Here is an 18181-nt window from a genome sequence, read left to right as displayed (position 1 = left end):
GGGGTTAGTGAATGCTCAGTCTGTTGGAGATAACTCAAGCTAGCTCCATTCCATATCCCAGAGCCCCGGAGTGGCATGAGCCTTGGCTGCCCACAGAAGTCAGCTTCCTCTCCTAGCCTCATCTCCCCAGTCTACACTGGGGACTCCTGGAATCACCTCCCAACATCACCTCATAGCCACATCTCAGCAGCCCAAACCATGAGCTGAGCTGAATCATCCGAGCATTCAGCAAAGCATGCGTTTGCAAGCCCCTCACGGTGCACAGCACTCCCCTGGACACCTAGTGGTCTGCTGGAGAGCTTGGGAGTGCCACAGACAGAAGCAAGGTGGGGGACCCACTGGGGGGGGGGGCTCCTGTCTCTGGCAGCATCTCTTCCCTGTCTTCTGCAAACTCCTTCTCTCTGGGTACATAGACCTCTCCCATGGACTCTCAGCTGTCACTAGGAATCTATGCATCTGCACCTCCACACCCAACACACACAGGGCTGCGATTTCAGAAACCAGGGGAGGTAGCCCATACCTGTAACCCTGTAATTAGAAGGCAGAGACAGAAAAGCAAGCGGTCAAGGTCCTCCTTGGCTACACCTAGGGTTTGGGGCCAGCCTGGGCCACTTGAGATACTGTCTTAAAAAAAAAAAAAAAAAAAGCTGGTGCTGGGCCCAGTGACCAAGGAGGAGAAGACATGAGTGGGAACAGAAAAATATCCATTTACTCATCTTTAAGACACTGAGACTATCTGGGTGGTGGTGGCACATGCCTTTAATCCCAGCACTCGGGAGGCAGGGCCAGGCAGATCTCTGTGAGTTCGAGGCTAGCTTGGGCTACCAAGTGAGTTCCAGGAAAGGCACAAAGGTACACAGAGAAACCCTGTTTCGAAAAACCAAAAAAAAAAAAAAAAAAAAAAAAAAAAAGACACTGAGACTTATGGGTCTTGAATCTGATACCAGGTCCCTAGCGGCCATGGAGGCTCCTGGTTATGGCAGCCGTGGGCAGTCCCTCCATCAAAGTAAATGATGACCTGGCTCGCCATGCCTGCAAGCATGCAGCAGGGAGGTAGACTGTAGATTCAGACTCACAATCTCTACTGTAAGTGTGGACAGGAAATGATTTCTTGAACTTCAGTCTCTTATCTTTAAAACAGGAAATATATCATTTCTTCAGAGGGCAGCCCTTTCAATAATCTAAGAACAGAGCGCTCACTCCTCATAGTTTTGGTTGTGAGCCTGGCCTTTAACGGCTGATCCATCTTTCCAGCCCATGCCAGGCATTTCCTATGTGCTCTCCTGGGACTGTCCCACACTGTCCCGCACAGGTACAGTTATGATTCCTTTGTAGAGATAAGAGACCTTCCTGATCACTCGGTCAATTAGCAGTCCTGTGTTCCACCAGGATAGACCTGGCTCCACTCTTTGTGCCTATGTTATACAGACCATATAGAAAGGAACCAGCAATGCCCAGCATGCACTAGGCACTCAACAAATGCCATCCTACTTTTCTTCTGGCTTCACTGTTGTGTCTTGGGCTGTCTCATGGGGGAAGGGCCACAGAGAGGGACAGTGACAAGGGCAGGTGCTTGGCAAACCAGCTCTTCATGGAGCCAAAGAAGACAAAGGCTTGATGCCAAGTTCTTAATAAAGAGCCTACAGGGAAAATGGATTTCAGCTCTTCTATTAGTACCCAGCCTCCTAAGAGTCTTCCAACTCGTAATTTCGTGCCCTGGAACTGCCACAAAATCCCCCAAATGCCTTTCAAAAGGCCAGAGGCAGGACTATGAAACAACTTTGAGTTGCAGGCAAAACTAAGTTACCTCTAAAACATGCTTATCGAAGTAACAGGACAAGTGTTGGACTGGGAGTCTGTTCTCCAACCAGGGATCTGCGTTTTCCTAGGCTGGGTGAGCCTCGGTGATATCACCAACCTTTTCTGCCTCTTTTTCCATTTCACACAGAAATCACAATCCTTCTCTCCACATTTTAAAAGTTGCCAAGGAAATCACATGTGAGGGATGTATGCGCAGACCATTCACAAATTACAAAGCCCTCCACACTCGTGGGAGCCTGTGAGTACTGATATAGTGTATCAGTTGCTGGGGAAATTCTTGAAGCAGACACGCTCTTTGCAAGCACAGCCGTGAGCAGCAGGCTGGAGCGTGGAGAGGGAGAGGGTAGAGAAAAAAGAGCTGTCAGGGCTCCTTTGCAGAGCTGGCAGTTAACCTTCAATCAATTTTACAAGGCCAGGAAATAGCCATATTTTTAATTAAGTGTCCACAGCAGGATCAGCAACATAAAATTTAATGGCAGGGAAGACACCGACTTGAAAGAGCCGTAGCCTCTTACCTCTCCTTCCAGGAAAGAGATTTTTTCTAAAAGCTGCAATATTAGGAGCTGCTTCTGCTGCACTTTTTTCTTTAATGATTCAATCTGGGAAGAGACAAGAGGAAAATTGTCAGACGAAAATGCAGAACTGTACGGCTGCAAGGTAATCAGTGGGCAGAAATACTTCTGCTTGTTTACATAGAACCTGTGTGCAGACTGCTTTTCGATTGAATTCTTTTTTTTCTTTTTGAGACAGGGTGGGTCTCATGTATCTCAGGCTGGTCTCCAGTTGCTCTATAGCTGGACATGACCTTGAACCTCTGATCTTCCTGCCTCCACACCCTGGGAGCTGGGATTTCAGGTGTGTACCACCAGATCTGTTTTATGGGGTGCTGGGGATTGAACTTGGGGCTTTGTGCATGTCAGGTAAGCAATTCTACCCACTGAGCTACATCCCGGCCCTTCCATCTGGATTCTCAGACCCAGGGATGTCCTGTTAGGATTGTTTAGCCAACCTCTCCACACCAACTGTGCTGTTTGGATAACATCCACTTACAGTTCAGGAAGTCTGCTTTAGGACAGACACAAACAAGTAAACAGAGGTGATTAATTATCTAGCTTGGACTGATAGAGCATCTGCATTTCAAACATTTGGTTACTCCTCCTAATACATTTGTATCTGACCAACCAGGAGTCCAAAGTTTGTTTGGGGGTAAGGATCACTAAAATTATTCATGGAATTCAGAGGACGAAGGACTCAGTAGGCAGGAACAGACCTGGGCTGCACTGTCACCTCTGTGATATTTGTTAAATCTGTAACATCATTAACACACCCTGGACTCCTCTTGGCTTTTCACTCAGGCATCTTGTTTCCTGGGACAGAGCAGAGGATCTCCAAAGGCAAGAACCAGGGTACTTTGTGCCAGGTTATGTCTTGAACAAAAGTGAGATCAGTACGCAGACTCAATCAATGGTATGCTACCTTTCCAACAAGCACGTGTATTTGGGCATTTGCACATCCATTTATAAAAAGTCCTCAGTGCAAAGTGATAGAATTCCCATGCAAGGGAACCGAGTGCCACCTGGAAAAGCATATGCGAGATGATCGTTCGATCCAGAAATACGATCTCTAGGCATATATCCCAAAGACACATTGGGCCAATTAGAAGTAACTTGGACATGTGATTTTTGGTTTTAGAAAACACAAAATTAGTGGCTGGTTGAACAACATACACTATACCCTGCCAGTGAAGGCCTAAGAAACCTTCAAAAATAAGGATCTCTTACACACTGACATGAGAAACTTTTTTAAATTAATTAATTTTATGTTGTGTGGGTGTTTTGTCTGAAATGTATATATGTCTGCACCACTTATGGACTCTCCAAGAAGCCAGAAGAGGATGTCGGATCCTCTGGGACTGGAGTTACAAAAGGTGAACTGCCACGTGGATGCTGAGAATCCAACCTGGGTCCTCAGCAAGAAAAGCCAGTGCTCCTAACTGCTGAGCCATCTCTCCAGCCCCAACTTTGGAAATGAAGAATGTGTGTGGTGGCTGGAACAGATCAGCAGGGAAGAGATGCTCTGGAGAATCGTGTTGCACCCTGGTACCAACTGACACCAAGGGACTGTGTCACCTTGTCAGGCGAGGTGGCAGCATCATGAGTATCTCAGAACAAGTGCATGTTTCAGACAGGCCCTGTGCACTGTGCAGGAAGGACACTGACGAACATGAGCTAGGATTTGCTTCAACATGGAACACAGGGATGGAGAGAAGGGGAGTAAAGAAAACCACTGTGGCTATGTGGATCATCTGGTTAGCCTGGAATGAGCCTAGTGGGCTTCACCGATAGCCTCTTTGTGCTGGGAGAACTGGGCACTTATTCATTTTGAGACCGAGTCTCTAACCCAGGCTGGCCTCAGACTCTCTGTGTAGCTTCTAACCTCAAACACTCGACCCTCCTGCTAGGATTACAGGCTGCACCATCACACTTAGTTTTATGCCATGCTGGCGATCAAACCCAGGACCTCCTGCATACCAGGTGATCATTCTGTCGGCTGACCTATATCCCCGGCCTGCATTTGACACTTTTATTATAAGATATTTTAAATTTCATGTGATATCAAGATATATCACCCTATGGGAAGAAAAGCTAGCCATATAAAATAGAACCAGATAAACATACTTAAGGTTTTTAATAACTAAAGAAATTAAAGAGAGTCACAAGTTACCTTAATACCTCCGAAATCTGCCCCAAAGTAGTGCCTGAAGAGGCCAACGTTGGCAAGCCTGGAAGGGGCAGACACTCATATGTTGCAGGTGGTACTGTAAATTAGACTGACCCTTCAGGCAATTTAGCAATAAATATTAAGAGCCATAAAGCTGCTCAGACCCTTTGACCCACTAATCCCCCTCCTGGGAATTTGTCCTAAGGATATAACTCAAACACAGGAAAAAAGCTGCATGGAGAAAGATGTTCTTGCCTCCATTATTTATAATAGAGAGAAAATGGAAATAACCTTAATGCCTTGCACTAAAGGAACCAGCCATAAATTACGAGATACCAGCATGATGGAGTGTATCACACAAACACTTGAAACAAACACATTGCGAAGTGGGAAAGTGTTTATAAAAAGCCTCGGGGGACAGAAACACCAAAGTGTACCCAAGTGAAAATAAAAGCCATTGAGGGGATCAGGGAAGAGAAATAGCTCTGATGTTGGTGTAGGATTGTGGGCCCAAATGAAAAAAAAAATTGTGTCACTTTCTCCATTTTGTATAGGAATGGCTTACGAAAATCACCCCCATAATGCTCTTTTGCCTTTCCTTCCTGCAGTATTGAGATTTAGTGTGTTGACATACAAATTTACATGTTTGCACACACATGCATGTACGTGTGTTTGCATATGTATGTGGAGGCTGGAGGCTGACACTGTGTATCTTCCTGTTCCTTTCCATCCTATGTTTTGAGACATGATCTCTCACTGACTTGGAGCTTACTGAGCCTTCCTGTCTCAGCCCCATTTCATCATCACTGGAACTACAGGCACAGCCCACCATGACCAGCATTTTTGTGGGTGGTAGGAATTCAAAGTCATGCCCTCATGTTTTCAGGGCAAGCCCGTTACCAACTGGGTCATCTCCTAGCCCTTAAGATTTTTAAAATTAACTTTTGGTTGTCTTTTGTTTTGTTCTTCCCTATTGGTGGTACTGGATATCGAACCCAGGGCCCTGTACATGCTACGTAAGCATTCTACCACTGAGCTAGGGCCCCAGTCCTAAAATGACTTAAATCTTTAGGTGGCAGCCAAAATGAGACCTGAAATTCACTGTAGGGCTTAAGATGGTAAGGAATGAAATCCTATTAAATAACATCTACAGTGATTTCAAACACCCTGGCCTTCTGCCTCCGAAGGATTCTTGAATGGCTTGGGTGTCAAGGACACAAGAGATGAGGTTTTCTTTGAACACGAAAGCCAGGCCGCAGAGAACAACAGGACCTTGGGACGTGAGAATCTCATGGGCAGACAAAAGCCATCCTGCTGACCACTACCCTGAGATTCCGGCTTTGAAATGACATTGGTTTTCCACATCTGTGGGTTCAAACTATAGGCCAGAAATAGGTTTTAGGTGTCTGGGTTTAATGTGTACAGATTGCTCTCTTACTAATATTCCTTATATAATATAGTATAAAAACTATATACATAGGGTTGCTATTTTATTATTTATACTTATTTATTATATTTTATTATTATTATTATTATTATAAATAATCTAGAGATGCTTAAGGAAAGAGATGTGTACAGACTCTGCCTGAATACTGCACAATTTCCTGAAATTCTCAGATTTTTTTTGGTTTCCATGGAGGATTCTAGAACCAGATGCTCACAGATACCAAGCAATGGCTAAAAATCAACCCACAGCAAAGGCATCAGGAGGCATGACAGACAATGTTCTGGGAGCCTTTTCTGAGAGAGGAGAGAGAGGATGATGTCCCTCTGAGGAGGCATTCAGTTGGGAGGAGGAAGGGATGGAGGGTGGGGAGGATTCAGGGATTTTAGCCAATGTTCCTGATGTGATGGTGACACCGTGAAATGAACATTCCTCATATGCAGTCAAACCAGGTTTAAACAGTGCTGGGGATCAAACCCAGGGCTATTTGTATGCTGGGTAAGCATTCTTCCAATTGAGCTACACCTCAGCCCCTCTTTTCCGTCACTATTAATTTTTTGAAACAGGGCCTCACATAGCCAAGGCTGACTAGGAACTCACTCTGTTGCCAAAGACCTTGAACTCTTCCTGATCCTCCTACCCCACCCCAGAGTGCTGAGATCACAGGCTTGCTCTTCTACCCAGGTCTTCTGTGACTTCTTGAGGTATTCCAATTTGTAATGTGACCCTCAGGAAGTTCAATTAGTCTTCAGAAAATTCGGATTTAGGTCTAGCTGTCACCAGGTGGTGGTCAATGATCCAGAATACTAGGCTCAAGTCAGGATGCTAAGAAGCAGGAAGTCGCTTTCCAGACTTTCATAGGTGACTTCTACAAGACCTAATCTTGTCACACTAGCTGAATTTAAATGTCACACTGAGGTCCAGTTCTAGGCCCTCTGCATATAATCTTACCTGGTATCTTTAAACTGGGGTTAAAATGATGCTTTCTAACTCCTCTCTCCATCAGCATGGCTCTGTACCACACTGAACAGATGACCTACACTAATGAGATCTTGCAAGATGCCAACTGTCTAAGCCTTCAGGCTGATTTGGTGTTTAAAAGGGAAGGGAAGAGGTGGCGAGATGACTCTGTCGTTAAGAGCACTTACTGCTCTAGCAGGGGACCAGGATTCAGTTTCCAGCACCCACAATGGGTGGCTCACACTCCCTGGAATTCCAGCTCCCAGGGATCTGACACCCTCTTCTGGCCTTTATGGGTACTGCACACAGTGGTGCACATACAGATAAGCAGGCACACATATACATAAATTTTAAGTTAATTTTTTTTAAAGAGAAGGGAAATAGCAGTTGTAGCTTGTTGTAACTGATCGTTGACTTTCTCCTCTGTAGCAACAGTTGAGACACTTGGATCTGCAGTGTGAGCTAAGCGGTTATCCTTAAGCACGGCCACACACTGGCCTTGCCTGGGGAGGCAGTGGGCTAGCAACCTGTTGGGTTTTGTTTTATTTTATGAGATGCTTTGGAACCATTACTGTAGTGAAAGGATTCCTCTGAATTTGCCTCAAAAAGAGTCACCAACCAGACCAAGAAGAAATCATACAAAAATTTAGGAACAGGGTTGAGGAGACTATGTAGCTGCCATACTATGTCGGATCAGTCAGTCAGTCAAGTGGTTACAAGGCGGAGGTGGGTCCTCAGAGCATGCATTTAAAGTCAGGCATGGTGGTGGGCCCTGTGCTGGGAGGCAGGAGCTAGCAGATTCCTGGGGTTTAGTGACCAGTAAGCCCAGCCTAGTCCACAAGCTCGAGGCTAGTGAGAGACCCTGTCTCAGTAAATAAAGAAATAATAAGCAAACAAATAAATAAATAAAAGTGGATGGCTCTTGAGGAATAAGGCTGATGCTAGAGGTGGTACTCCGGCCTCCACAAGCATGCACACAGGGATATGCACCCATGTAACACACACACACACACACACACACACACACACACCACATGCACATGACCCACCGCACCCCCTACACACAGATGAGGACAGGTTCTATGCAGCCTGAAGCTGGAAGACTTGTAACTTCCTGTGCTTTTCTCTCTAATAATAACGTGTAGGAGACAGGCCATTTTATGTTAGAAGATGGAAAACGACGCCCCCTATAGCTGGGCCTATGTGACCAACCCCCAGCTGTGCAAGGCTCAGCAAACGTAATTCAATATGGAACTTGGGAACTGTGAGGAGAAATTAGTGAAATACAGCCACAAATTAGCATCTGATATTAGACATGATTGACACCGGTTGTTAAGAAAAATATTCTTTAGGTATTTTCTTAGCCCAGCTGGGAAATGATAATATACGTGCAAAATGCCTCATAAAAGCGGAAGCACATGAAGCGGAGTGCATGCAAGATTCCTCCCAGCTAGATGACACATCCCTGAGCCATGTGTCCAGTCAGCTTTCCTCCCTCCTCGAATCTGTACTGACAGTCACGTCAAAAACTGCTGGTCAAGCTTGGCAGTGGTGGTGCACGCCTTTAATCCCAGCACTTGGGAGGCAGAGGCAGGCAGATCTCCGTGAGTTCAAAGCCAGCCTGGTCTACACAGAGGAACCCTGTCTCAAACCACCCTCTACAAAACACCACCACCAAACCCAACTGGTGGTCAGGGACTGGGGATGTGGCTTACTTGGTAGAATGCTTTCCTATCATGCATGAAGCCCTGGGTTCGATCACCAGCACTTCATAAAACTGGGTGGTGGTGCACACCTGTAATCTCTATACTCAGGCACTGACCAGCAGTTCAAGGTCAGCGTCAGCTACACAGTACATCTGAGGCTATTCTGAACTACATGAGTCTACCTCAACCAACACCTAGAGTCAAGGGTCAGTACAGGGGCTCACACTCATAATTCTAGCACTCAGGAGGGCAAGGCAGGGAGACTGTCACATATTCCAGGCCAGCAGAGGCCACAGAGTGAATTCCAGACCAGCCTAGGCTACAGTGTAAGGTCCCATTATAAACAAAGAAAGAAACACCCTGGTCACAACTAGAAGTCTCACACCGAGACAAAGACAACCCAGCTATGATGGAGAAGGACAGTTAGGTTTGGGTGAAAATCTTATAATGAGAGGCTGCGAACCCAGAAAATGTTGAAATAATTATGGATCAATGCCTGGGGTTCTGACCCAAGCAAATAGAATCTCTTGGGGAGTTACTGGTCAACAACTGCCTTAAGAAAATGAAACTCAAATTTAATCAGAAGCCAAAAACTAGCCTTTAATGAGGCGCACCAATCAGAAACAAGTACTGGACCAGAATCTACCAGTCTAGGGGCTTCCGAGATCAGAAACTGCCAACTAACTTCTAACTAGGCACTTTCTAGTTTAAACACACACACACACACACACACACACACACACACACACACACGCACGCACGCACGCACGCACGCGCGCACACACACACACGCACACACACACACACACACACACACTTACTTTATTTTTAAATTTAGCTCAAGGTCTCATGGATCCCAGGCTGGCCTTCACCTCTCAAGTAACTGAGAGTGACCTTGAACTTGACCCCTTCCTCCACTTACAGAGTGTACTACCATGCCTGGTTTATTCTGGGGATTATACCCAGGCCTTCATTTACACTAGGCAGACAGTCTAGGGACCAAACTACATCCCCAGCCCTCCATGTCTGCCTTGTCTTGCTTCAGACAACACCCTGTGAAAGTTTCTCCTTTGTGCCCCTTGCGAAGTCCTGAAACACTTGTGCGTGGCACTGCCTGATTCATGAATGGACTGAAACAGTTCTACGTGGTGCTCATGAATGGCTGCTTTCTCAGAAAACCAGACAAAACAAAAAATACCAATAGTCACATTGATTCAACTGTTTAAGCTCTTGTCATAGGAAGAAGCTAGGCTAAATGTGTGACATGCCTATTTCCTTTTAAAACTGCTTTATTGTGCGTTTGTTTTTATTGTAGGAATAGCCATAAGGCCAACATATTCAAGATCAGGATCGAAGGGCTGAGAGTGCATTAATGTTAATGAAGAAGCCACACCTGTCATTACCAACACATTGATGTTATTGCTTTCTCCCAGAGGACCCACCCCCACCACCACCACCACCACCACCACCACCACCACCTCCACCACGGCTATCTACTTTAAACTTCGTGCACTCTCTCCTTGAAACATTTGTCAAAGATATATAAATGTTATTCCGGAATGTTTCTGAATACTGAGAATTTGAATTTTAGGTCAAAATAAAGAAACATGAAACTTTATTATGAGTCCCTACAGCCTTCTCACGGGAAATATCTGTTGTCACAGTATTTGAAAACTTAAAATTTCCACAAGGAATTAGCTCAGATCCTCAATACTGTTTTCAGAATGTATTTGTTTTTTATGTGTATGTGCCTGCAGGAGTTTTATGTACACCACATGCACACGGTTACCCTTTGAGCCCAGAAGAGGGTGTAGGATCCCTTGGAACTGGAGTTGCAGGTGGTCGTAAGCACTGGGAACCGAACCCTGAGTCTATGCAAGAGCAGCAAGTGTTCTTCACTGAGTCCTCTCTCCAGTTATCTCCCCTCCCCCATACCAACACTGTTTTCAAAACCACTAGGGAGCCATTGAGTCAGGGCTCTTCCAGAACAGGGATGGAACAGGACAGGAAGAACCTTCTAGAGTTCATTCAAACTTCCACCTCTTGCTTCTGCTTCCTCTTGTCCTTAGAGCGAGTTCCCTGTTCTCAACCCGATCTCTTGCTCCATGATCTGTCAGAGTCATTCCTACACTCTCAGCAAAGCAGGGGTCATTTTTGATCCCCTATACCACACCATGAAAACATGAACATAAGCAGCATTTTGCACCCTTCTTCCAAAGGGTGGACTCTAGTTTTGAAGTTGTGTGGTGTTGCCACATTGTCATATTTTCAAGTTTGGTTTGGCTCGGTTTACTTGCAATGCTGAGGATCAAACCCAGGCCCTTGAGTACCAAGTCATCCTGCCACTAAGCTGCATCTCTACCCTTTTGAGCTATAAATTTAAACTCCATTGCCCTTGATAAAGGAAAAGCCATCATAAAAATGTAAAAGTAAAAATAATAAAGCTTAGCTTCCTTTGCAGTATCATAAGGCACGGAGCAATTTGACAAGATCGGATGGTGTCCGGCACTAACACAGCCTGGAAAAATGGCCTCACAAGGATGAAGAGGAGGGTGCATTACCTCATGGGAGGGGATGAATCAAGGCCCCGACCAAATGAAACTGAAAATTGCTAAATGAAGCTGTGAGTGGAGAAAATGAAAAATCAATGGGAGCCCAGAGGAGATGGGCACATTTTTCATCTTCATGGAGCTGGAGTAGGTAGTGGAAATCCACTTTCAATTAATGTGTCTTGTGGCATTCAGCCAGGCTGGATACGAACAGGGTGCATATTTTAATCAATTTTTTCTATTAAGTTTGAAGTAATATATAATAATAGAACTATGCTAGTCAAAAGGATCAGTTGAAATGGGCTTCTGAGCTAAGATAATCTTATTTGGTTTGATTTCTACCTTAGATTGATGAGAATTCAACTTCTCAGAGTAGAATAGCATGCAGATCCTCCTGGGTACCCAAGAATGACTTAGATGTCAGGGAAGAAGGAATACATTGGCTTCCCAATGCCAATGCATGCATTGGAAAGAAAGGAAGATGTACTGGGTATAGGCCTTGGACAGCTTAGTTCGTGATGCTCACAAACAACCCTAAGTGGTTATCACTCCCAACAAGGATCCAAGGTGCAAGATGCTGGAAAGGGCTGAGATCTCAGATGCAGCCTCTTCAATGCTGAGACCCGGGCTCTTTTTATCCACATCCTGCTGTGGGGGATTCTTCTGCTACCATCCTCCTGAGGACCACACCTTAGCATTGTGGCAGCGGCCTGGGGAAAAAGGTGGGCTGGGAAAAAATGGTATTGTGGGATTTGCCCTTACGAAGGACTTCTTGGGGCTGCCCAGTGCTTGTGTGCTTGTGTGCGTGCATGCGTGTACATGTTGTATGTATGTGTCTGTGCACATGCACACATGTGCGTGCATGCGTGTACATGTTGTATGTATGTGTCTGTGCACATGCACACATATGCATGCATGCAGAGGCTGATGACAGATGTCTTCCTCACTGAACCTGGATCTCACCAACTAAGCTAGACTGGCCGGCCAGCAAGTTCAAGGACCTTCCTGCGTCTGCCTGGTACTGCCACACCCGGCCTTCTGTCAGCGCTGGGGATCTGAACTTGGGCCCTCATTCTTTCCTGGCAAGCACTCTGCCAACTGAACCATCTCCCCAGTCGCAGTCCCTGCCCATTTTATTTTCTGAGACAGGGTCTCATTAGCCCAGGGCCAGCTGAGGATGACCTTGAACTTCAAATGCTCCTGCCTCCATCTACCAAGCTCTGGGATTGCAGGCCACAGTATGTGCCGCCACCACACCCAGAAGGGCCCTGATTCTTTAAACCGCCACTCCCCCAGGGGGAGGCAAGTGGGATGGAGAAAGAAAGCAACAACTTGCTTGTCTGTCCCTGAGCTTTCCTGGATGGATGCAATTTCAGAGGAACAGCCCCAGATGCTGATGGGAATATCTGGGAAGAAGGCTGACTCAGAGCAAGACAACGCCCATCTCTCCACAGCTGGCACAAAACTGATGCTAAAAACGGTCCTTTCAAAATATCCCTAAAATGCAGGTGTTGTGAATGTGAGCGCTGCCCACACCAGCCAAGCTCTCCTCCCAGCCCTCTTTCTTCCTTCATCCCTGCTATTAGCCCGGCATCCTAGACACCCCTCTGAGGCTCAGGCAAACCCAAGCAGGAGGAACCACTGAGCAATCTCAAGTGGTAACAACCTTGTTCTTGGCTCGGTCCTCACCACCCACCACAATGGGTCTCAACCCACATTTTCCTGCCTCTTCAATTACCACTCCCTCGTCTAATGCAGTCAAACGAGACCCACACCTGGACTCACCCCATACTTTCTGGCCTTCATATTTTTGTTTTATTTACTCTACATCTTATCTGGCATGACCTCTCCTAACCCGTCAATCCCTGCCTAAAAAAACCCAACCCATCCTGCAAGATGCTATCAGACACTGCCTCCTCCCTGCAGACTGTCCACCCACAGGAGGATTAGTTCACACTGTGGTCATAAAGCACATGGCATGCATGTTATCAGTCAGTCCGTGCCACCACCTCTGGGACAGGTACTGTCGTGACTGGCCTCATTTTACTGATAAGGAATCAGAATCTTGGAAAGGATAAGGAATTTGTGAATTTGTGAATACAAAGCCCAGTCAGAAACAGAGGTAGGGCCAAAGCCAGATTTCATTTCCTCAGAGTATAGGATAAGCTGTCCGGTTTCTGTGTTCCCAGAAATGGTCCTTTCAAAATATCATATTCACAACACCTAAACTTTAGGGATATTTTGAAAGGAGCCTTTCAAAGGACCATGGCTTAGAACCGGGTATGTCACTTGGCACATTCTCCTCATCCTCTGATAAGTTTAAAGGTCATTCAGAGAGTCCCTTGAGAGCAGGAAGGAGCTCACATCCATGCTCACACCTGCCTTACAGAGGGTACTTCTTACATGCTTGCTGATGATCTCTGCAGACTTATCGGTAGGTTGGACCTGTCTGCTCCCCCCCCACACACACACCCAACTCCTACGTCTAAAGACTGGGCTTCTCTAAAGACTCTGGCAGAGGGACAGGACAAGATTATTCAAAGACAATAGCACAGGGGGAAAGAACTCCAGCTTGCCAAAGGTGACAAGAAAAAAAAAAATCCAGTGGACAATGATGTTGAAAAACAAGCTTCTCATAAGCCAGAAAGAGACAGAGTGAGTCCTGGCCACACCAGACACACACACACACACACACACACACACACAAAATCCAGATGGCTTAATCTTTATTTGTCCAAAAATAATATTTATTGAGCACCTACTGGATACCAGTGACCACTCTAGGTATTAGTAATACAGTCATGAATGGAACAGGCCAAAGTCCCTGCCCTCACAGAGCTTCCATTCTATGAGGGGGAGAAGACAAAAACAAACCAGCAATACAACAAGAGAAGTGAGGGCAAAAGACATCAAATCCAGTGGAAGGGCTGTAGATAATACCAGAGGAAAGAAGGGGGCGGGGACAGACACGTGGGGGTCAATAAAAGATAAAGATGACGAACAAAACTTTAATACCGTTACAGAAAATGGCAAACAAGACATACAACACAGTGGAAACAATGATAACTATAACCCCAGGAAAACTCAATATTTGTATAAGAGATGCCACAAACAAATACCACTGACTGGCAGATGAGAACATCACACGTATTTTTCAATAAATGATCCGTGCCAGCCACACAAAGAGTTCATACAAATTATCAGGAGGGAACATAAAGGAATCGATTTAAAAACTCAGTGAAGGACATGAGCATTAGTTCACAAAGGAGAAGTGCGGCCAGCCAGCTGAGGACGCCATATTGCCTTCCAATCCATAGTGAGTGTTCACCAGGCTGACAAAGATTATGCACTAAATACACTATGACCTGCCTATGCTCTCATGATCCTTTTTTTCTAGAATACATAGGGAAGAAAGGTTGACCCAACTGTGTTCTTTGTGATACCTCTAAAAACTTCATGGACAAAGTTTTAAGATTTTAACTAAAATAAGTGACTACATATACTATGGTAACCACTAGAATTTATAACAATAACATTTTCACTGGCTATAAATAAATCCTGCCTCAAGTTGACCAGCACCTCCTTTGGGTGGGGTAGAGAGTGGCCAGGAGACAAGATACAGCCTTAGGAGTCCAGGCAAAGGGTCCAAATAAGAGCTGGGGGATATGGGGTGACTAAGGATTTGAACGTAAGTCAGGTTTGGAAGCAATTTAAGTCACGCTGACACCATGTCAATCCAGAGAGGAAGACAGAACTAAGACACAGGATTGTAAGCTGAAGCAAAGGGCCCAGAGCGAAGAAGCTCACCAGTTAGCCTATAACCAGGGCCAGGACAGGAGGCGGGAGCAGCATTGAGGACACACGGGGAAGGTGGTTCACACTCTGGGCCCCTCACCATCTGCTCCACAGAACAAGGCTTCAAGGGACTGACTATAGCCCAAGAGAGGAGAAACTCCAGACAGACAAAAGCATACCACAGCGCACCGGAAGAGAGATTCACCCAGGATACACCTTCTCTGAGATCCAAGGCCACTCCCTCAGGTCCTGTGATTTCACTTCCTGAACCTGGGTAATGACTTGTTCCAGAAGAAATGCCAGAGATTGAGTCTCTAGGAATAGGGCAGGTGAGTGACTACCTATGGTCATGAGAGATGAGTGTCTTTTGACTCTGACTCCAGCTTTCCACAAACCTCTACCGAGTATGCGGGGGTCCAGCTTTAAACGGGACCCCACACCCAGGCTCACATCACCAAGAGCTCTTTTGAGGTGTGGAATTAATTGTCTTGTCTGTTTCCTTCCCTTCCACGCCAGCCTAACCTAGGGTTGACAAGACCACCGATATGAACGAACAAGGCCAAACTCTGACAAGACAGCATGCCCCCAACACACTTTCCTCTAACAAACTGGTAGACATGCCAAGGTCACAGGGATGCTCAGGGATGCTCACTCCACCAGCACACTCTACTGGCTTGGGCAGGTTAACACCACCCTTAACTAAAACTGCCGCCATACCACCTGCTGGCTCCCAGAAACCCTTGCTATGTTTGGATGAAATAACAACACAAAGCATGCTTCACTCATCTCACTTAGGCTAGGCATATTTCTCTTTTCATTGGGCATATTCCTGCTTTTCCTGAAGTTGGTTGAACCATGTCTATTCAGGCAAGATGCCCAGAAGGCTAGAGCCAAAGCGAACTTTCCTTCAAGAAGAGAGAGACATTCACTGACAATGACTGGAGACAGTAATTCAGGAAGGACACCAGAGGGCCACCTCCAAATACGAAGGCCACCATGTACAAATGTAACCAAGCCGCCAGGACATTTGGCTGGATCTGCATTTTCAGGAATATGATCCAGTGAGGCGCGCCTCCTTCCCACAGCGCCGGCACGCTTCGCCTCTCTTCCCTTCTCCTTAGCGGGCATCTTGTGTGGCTCTTCCACCTGGCACTTTCTGAGTTATTTTTAATAGTCCTTTCCAGTGCAGTTCTTGCTTTGATGTCTAGGAACCCAAGTTTCTAAAAAAAAATATCCCGAGGATCTCTGAGGTCTCTTTGGTCTGTAGTTTGAGGTTGTATGTGTCGAGGCTACTGTCTGAGAGTGTTTTCACAACTGAGGGCCCCACAGGGTCAAGGTTTCCTTTGAATCGCACATCTTTCCTGCTTGCTCCAGGGCTCAGCACAGATAAACACCACCTCTTCCCCGCAGAGTGTACAAGCCTTCTTCTAATCACACCCAGGGAGACGTGTCCACCTCTGCGTCTGCCCAGGGCAGGCTAGCATCTTATCATCTTCCAAAAAGTCGGAGACTAAATGTGGAGAAGAGCTCGTGCGACAGGATCTAGGGGCAGTTCAATGGGGTGGGTTAGGGCTGGGGGTTCAGGGTCATGGCTCCTTCCCTGACCCGCCAGGGACCTAATTACCAGCTATGGGAAGAACGGGGACACAGGGCATTTCCCCAAAGCACCCTTTTGTGTTGTACATCTCAGCACATCACACGACAGTTTTGAAATGAAGATCTTTGAGACGGAGACAATTTAACTGTTCTACTCAAGAACCTGCTGAGGGATATAGTTCAGTTGGCAGAGTGCTTGTCTAGCACGTAAGGGACCCTGGGTCCAACCTCCAGCACTACATAAACTGGGCATAGTGACACACACATACAATCCCAGAACTTGGGAGTTGAAGGCAGGAGGATCCAAGGTTAAGGTCATCCTTGGCTACACAGTGAGTTTGAGGCTAGCCTGACAACATGAGACCCTAAGCCCCCCCACCATACTAAAAAGCAGTTTGATGGCTAAGTTAGAGAGCAGAACACAGCACAGACAGGAAGAGAGGCATGCCCAAAGATCCAGGTTCGCTCCCGAGACTCCCACAGAGAAGAAGGCCAGCCCTGAGTACAGGGGAAGCCAGACACCAGATACTTTGACCACTTACCTCCACTGTGGGTCTGCATCACAAGAAACCATTTACCGAGAGAAGCAATATTAGTAGTTGCTAGTATTCATTAGATATTTTCCATGTCCTTCCAATGAATAAGTGATATGTGTGTGTGTGTGTGTGTGTGTGTGTGTGTGTACAATACATATATATGTACAATCTCATTTAATTTGAGCCTACAAAACCTTCTCAGGCAGACATTCTTGTTAATTCTATTTTACAGAAAGGGAAATGAATTAATTTTCAAAGTCCCGCAACTGGTCCACACAGATCTGCTTGATTCTAAAGTTCAAGTTTATGACTATCTTCTGGTTTATGGGTATCTCACACTATGTCCACAACGATCTCTGACTGCAGGAGGTGTGTGTGGCCTCGGGGCCTGCAGGGGATCGGTCCAGAACCCTTCTATGGACAGGAGGGGACTGCTCTGCCTACTGACCTAAGAGCCAGGAACTCAACGCGTCGGTCTCAGACAAGTCATTCTCTAGCTGCTCCGCGGAGGGGACCTGCCTCCCCAAGGTCATGGCCCCGTCACTCCGCCAAATGTCTGAGGTGACGAGATGGGACTTCCAAAGCCATTTCATGGGAACTGAAACCAAGTCCTGCTTTGGCTTTTGTGTGAAGGGAGGCCCTGCTAGCAAAGCTACTGTTTGGCTCTTCACTGAAGGGCTGAAGTGCAAGGCAGAAAGTGACCCTTGAAACCAATGCAGGACAAGTCTGTGACTACAGACAGAGAAGGTTCACACATACACACACACACACACACACACACACACACACACACACACCCCACAGGGCGAGCCATGAGTACACACGTTCTCTATTTTCTGTCCAACAACTGACCTCATCCTCCACTGGTGAAGCCTTCCAGGCGGGTCCACCCACAACCCACAGGCCTCGTGAAGCATGGGCAACGGCTATGAATGTAGCGCAATACAAAACAGCAAACTTACTTAATACAGGGTGAAATTTTTCTTTCTTTCCTCCCCTCACCCCGTTCTTGAACATTCACTTTGTAGGTGACAATGTTGTGCTCGACGTCAA

General features: G+C 46.3%; 1 protein-coding gene across 3 annotated transcripts in view; it reads right to left on the bottom strand.

Moving 5' to 3' along the window:
• LOC114690705 (myocardial zonula adherens protein) overlaps positions 1-18181 on the bottom strand; it is a 91479-nt gene that overhangs the window by 20655 nt on the left and 52643 nt on the right. For 2 of the 3 annotated variants that reach the window (XR_003734117.2, XM_028865590.2), the window contains exon 11: positions 2337-2420. Coding sequence is in view for 2 of the 3 variants with exons in the window: in XM_028865590.2 (XP_028721423.1) it covers positions 2337-2420 (84 nt within the window). In the remaining variant the exon portion in view is untranslated. Of the gene's footprint in view, positions 1-2336; positions 2421-13910; positions 16539-18181 lie in introns of those variants that run through there. The other variant, XM_037207355.1, reaches the window with a different exon arrangement.

Source organism: Peromyscus leucopus, chromosome 7 (genome assembly GCF_004664715.2).
Source record: "Peromyscus leucopus breed LL Stock chromosome 7, UCI_PerLeu_2.1, whole genome shotgun sequence".
Taxonomy (NCBI): domain Eukaryota; kingdom Metazoa; phylum Chordata; class Mammalia; order Rodentia; family Cricetidae; genus Peromyscus; species Peromyscus leucopus.
The sequence above is the reverse complement of the archived record's forward strand: the minus strand, read 5'-3'. Positions and strand labels throughout refer to the sequence as shown.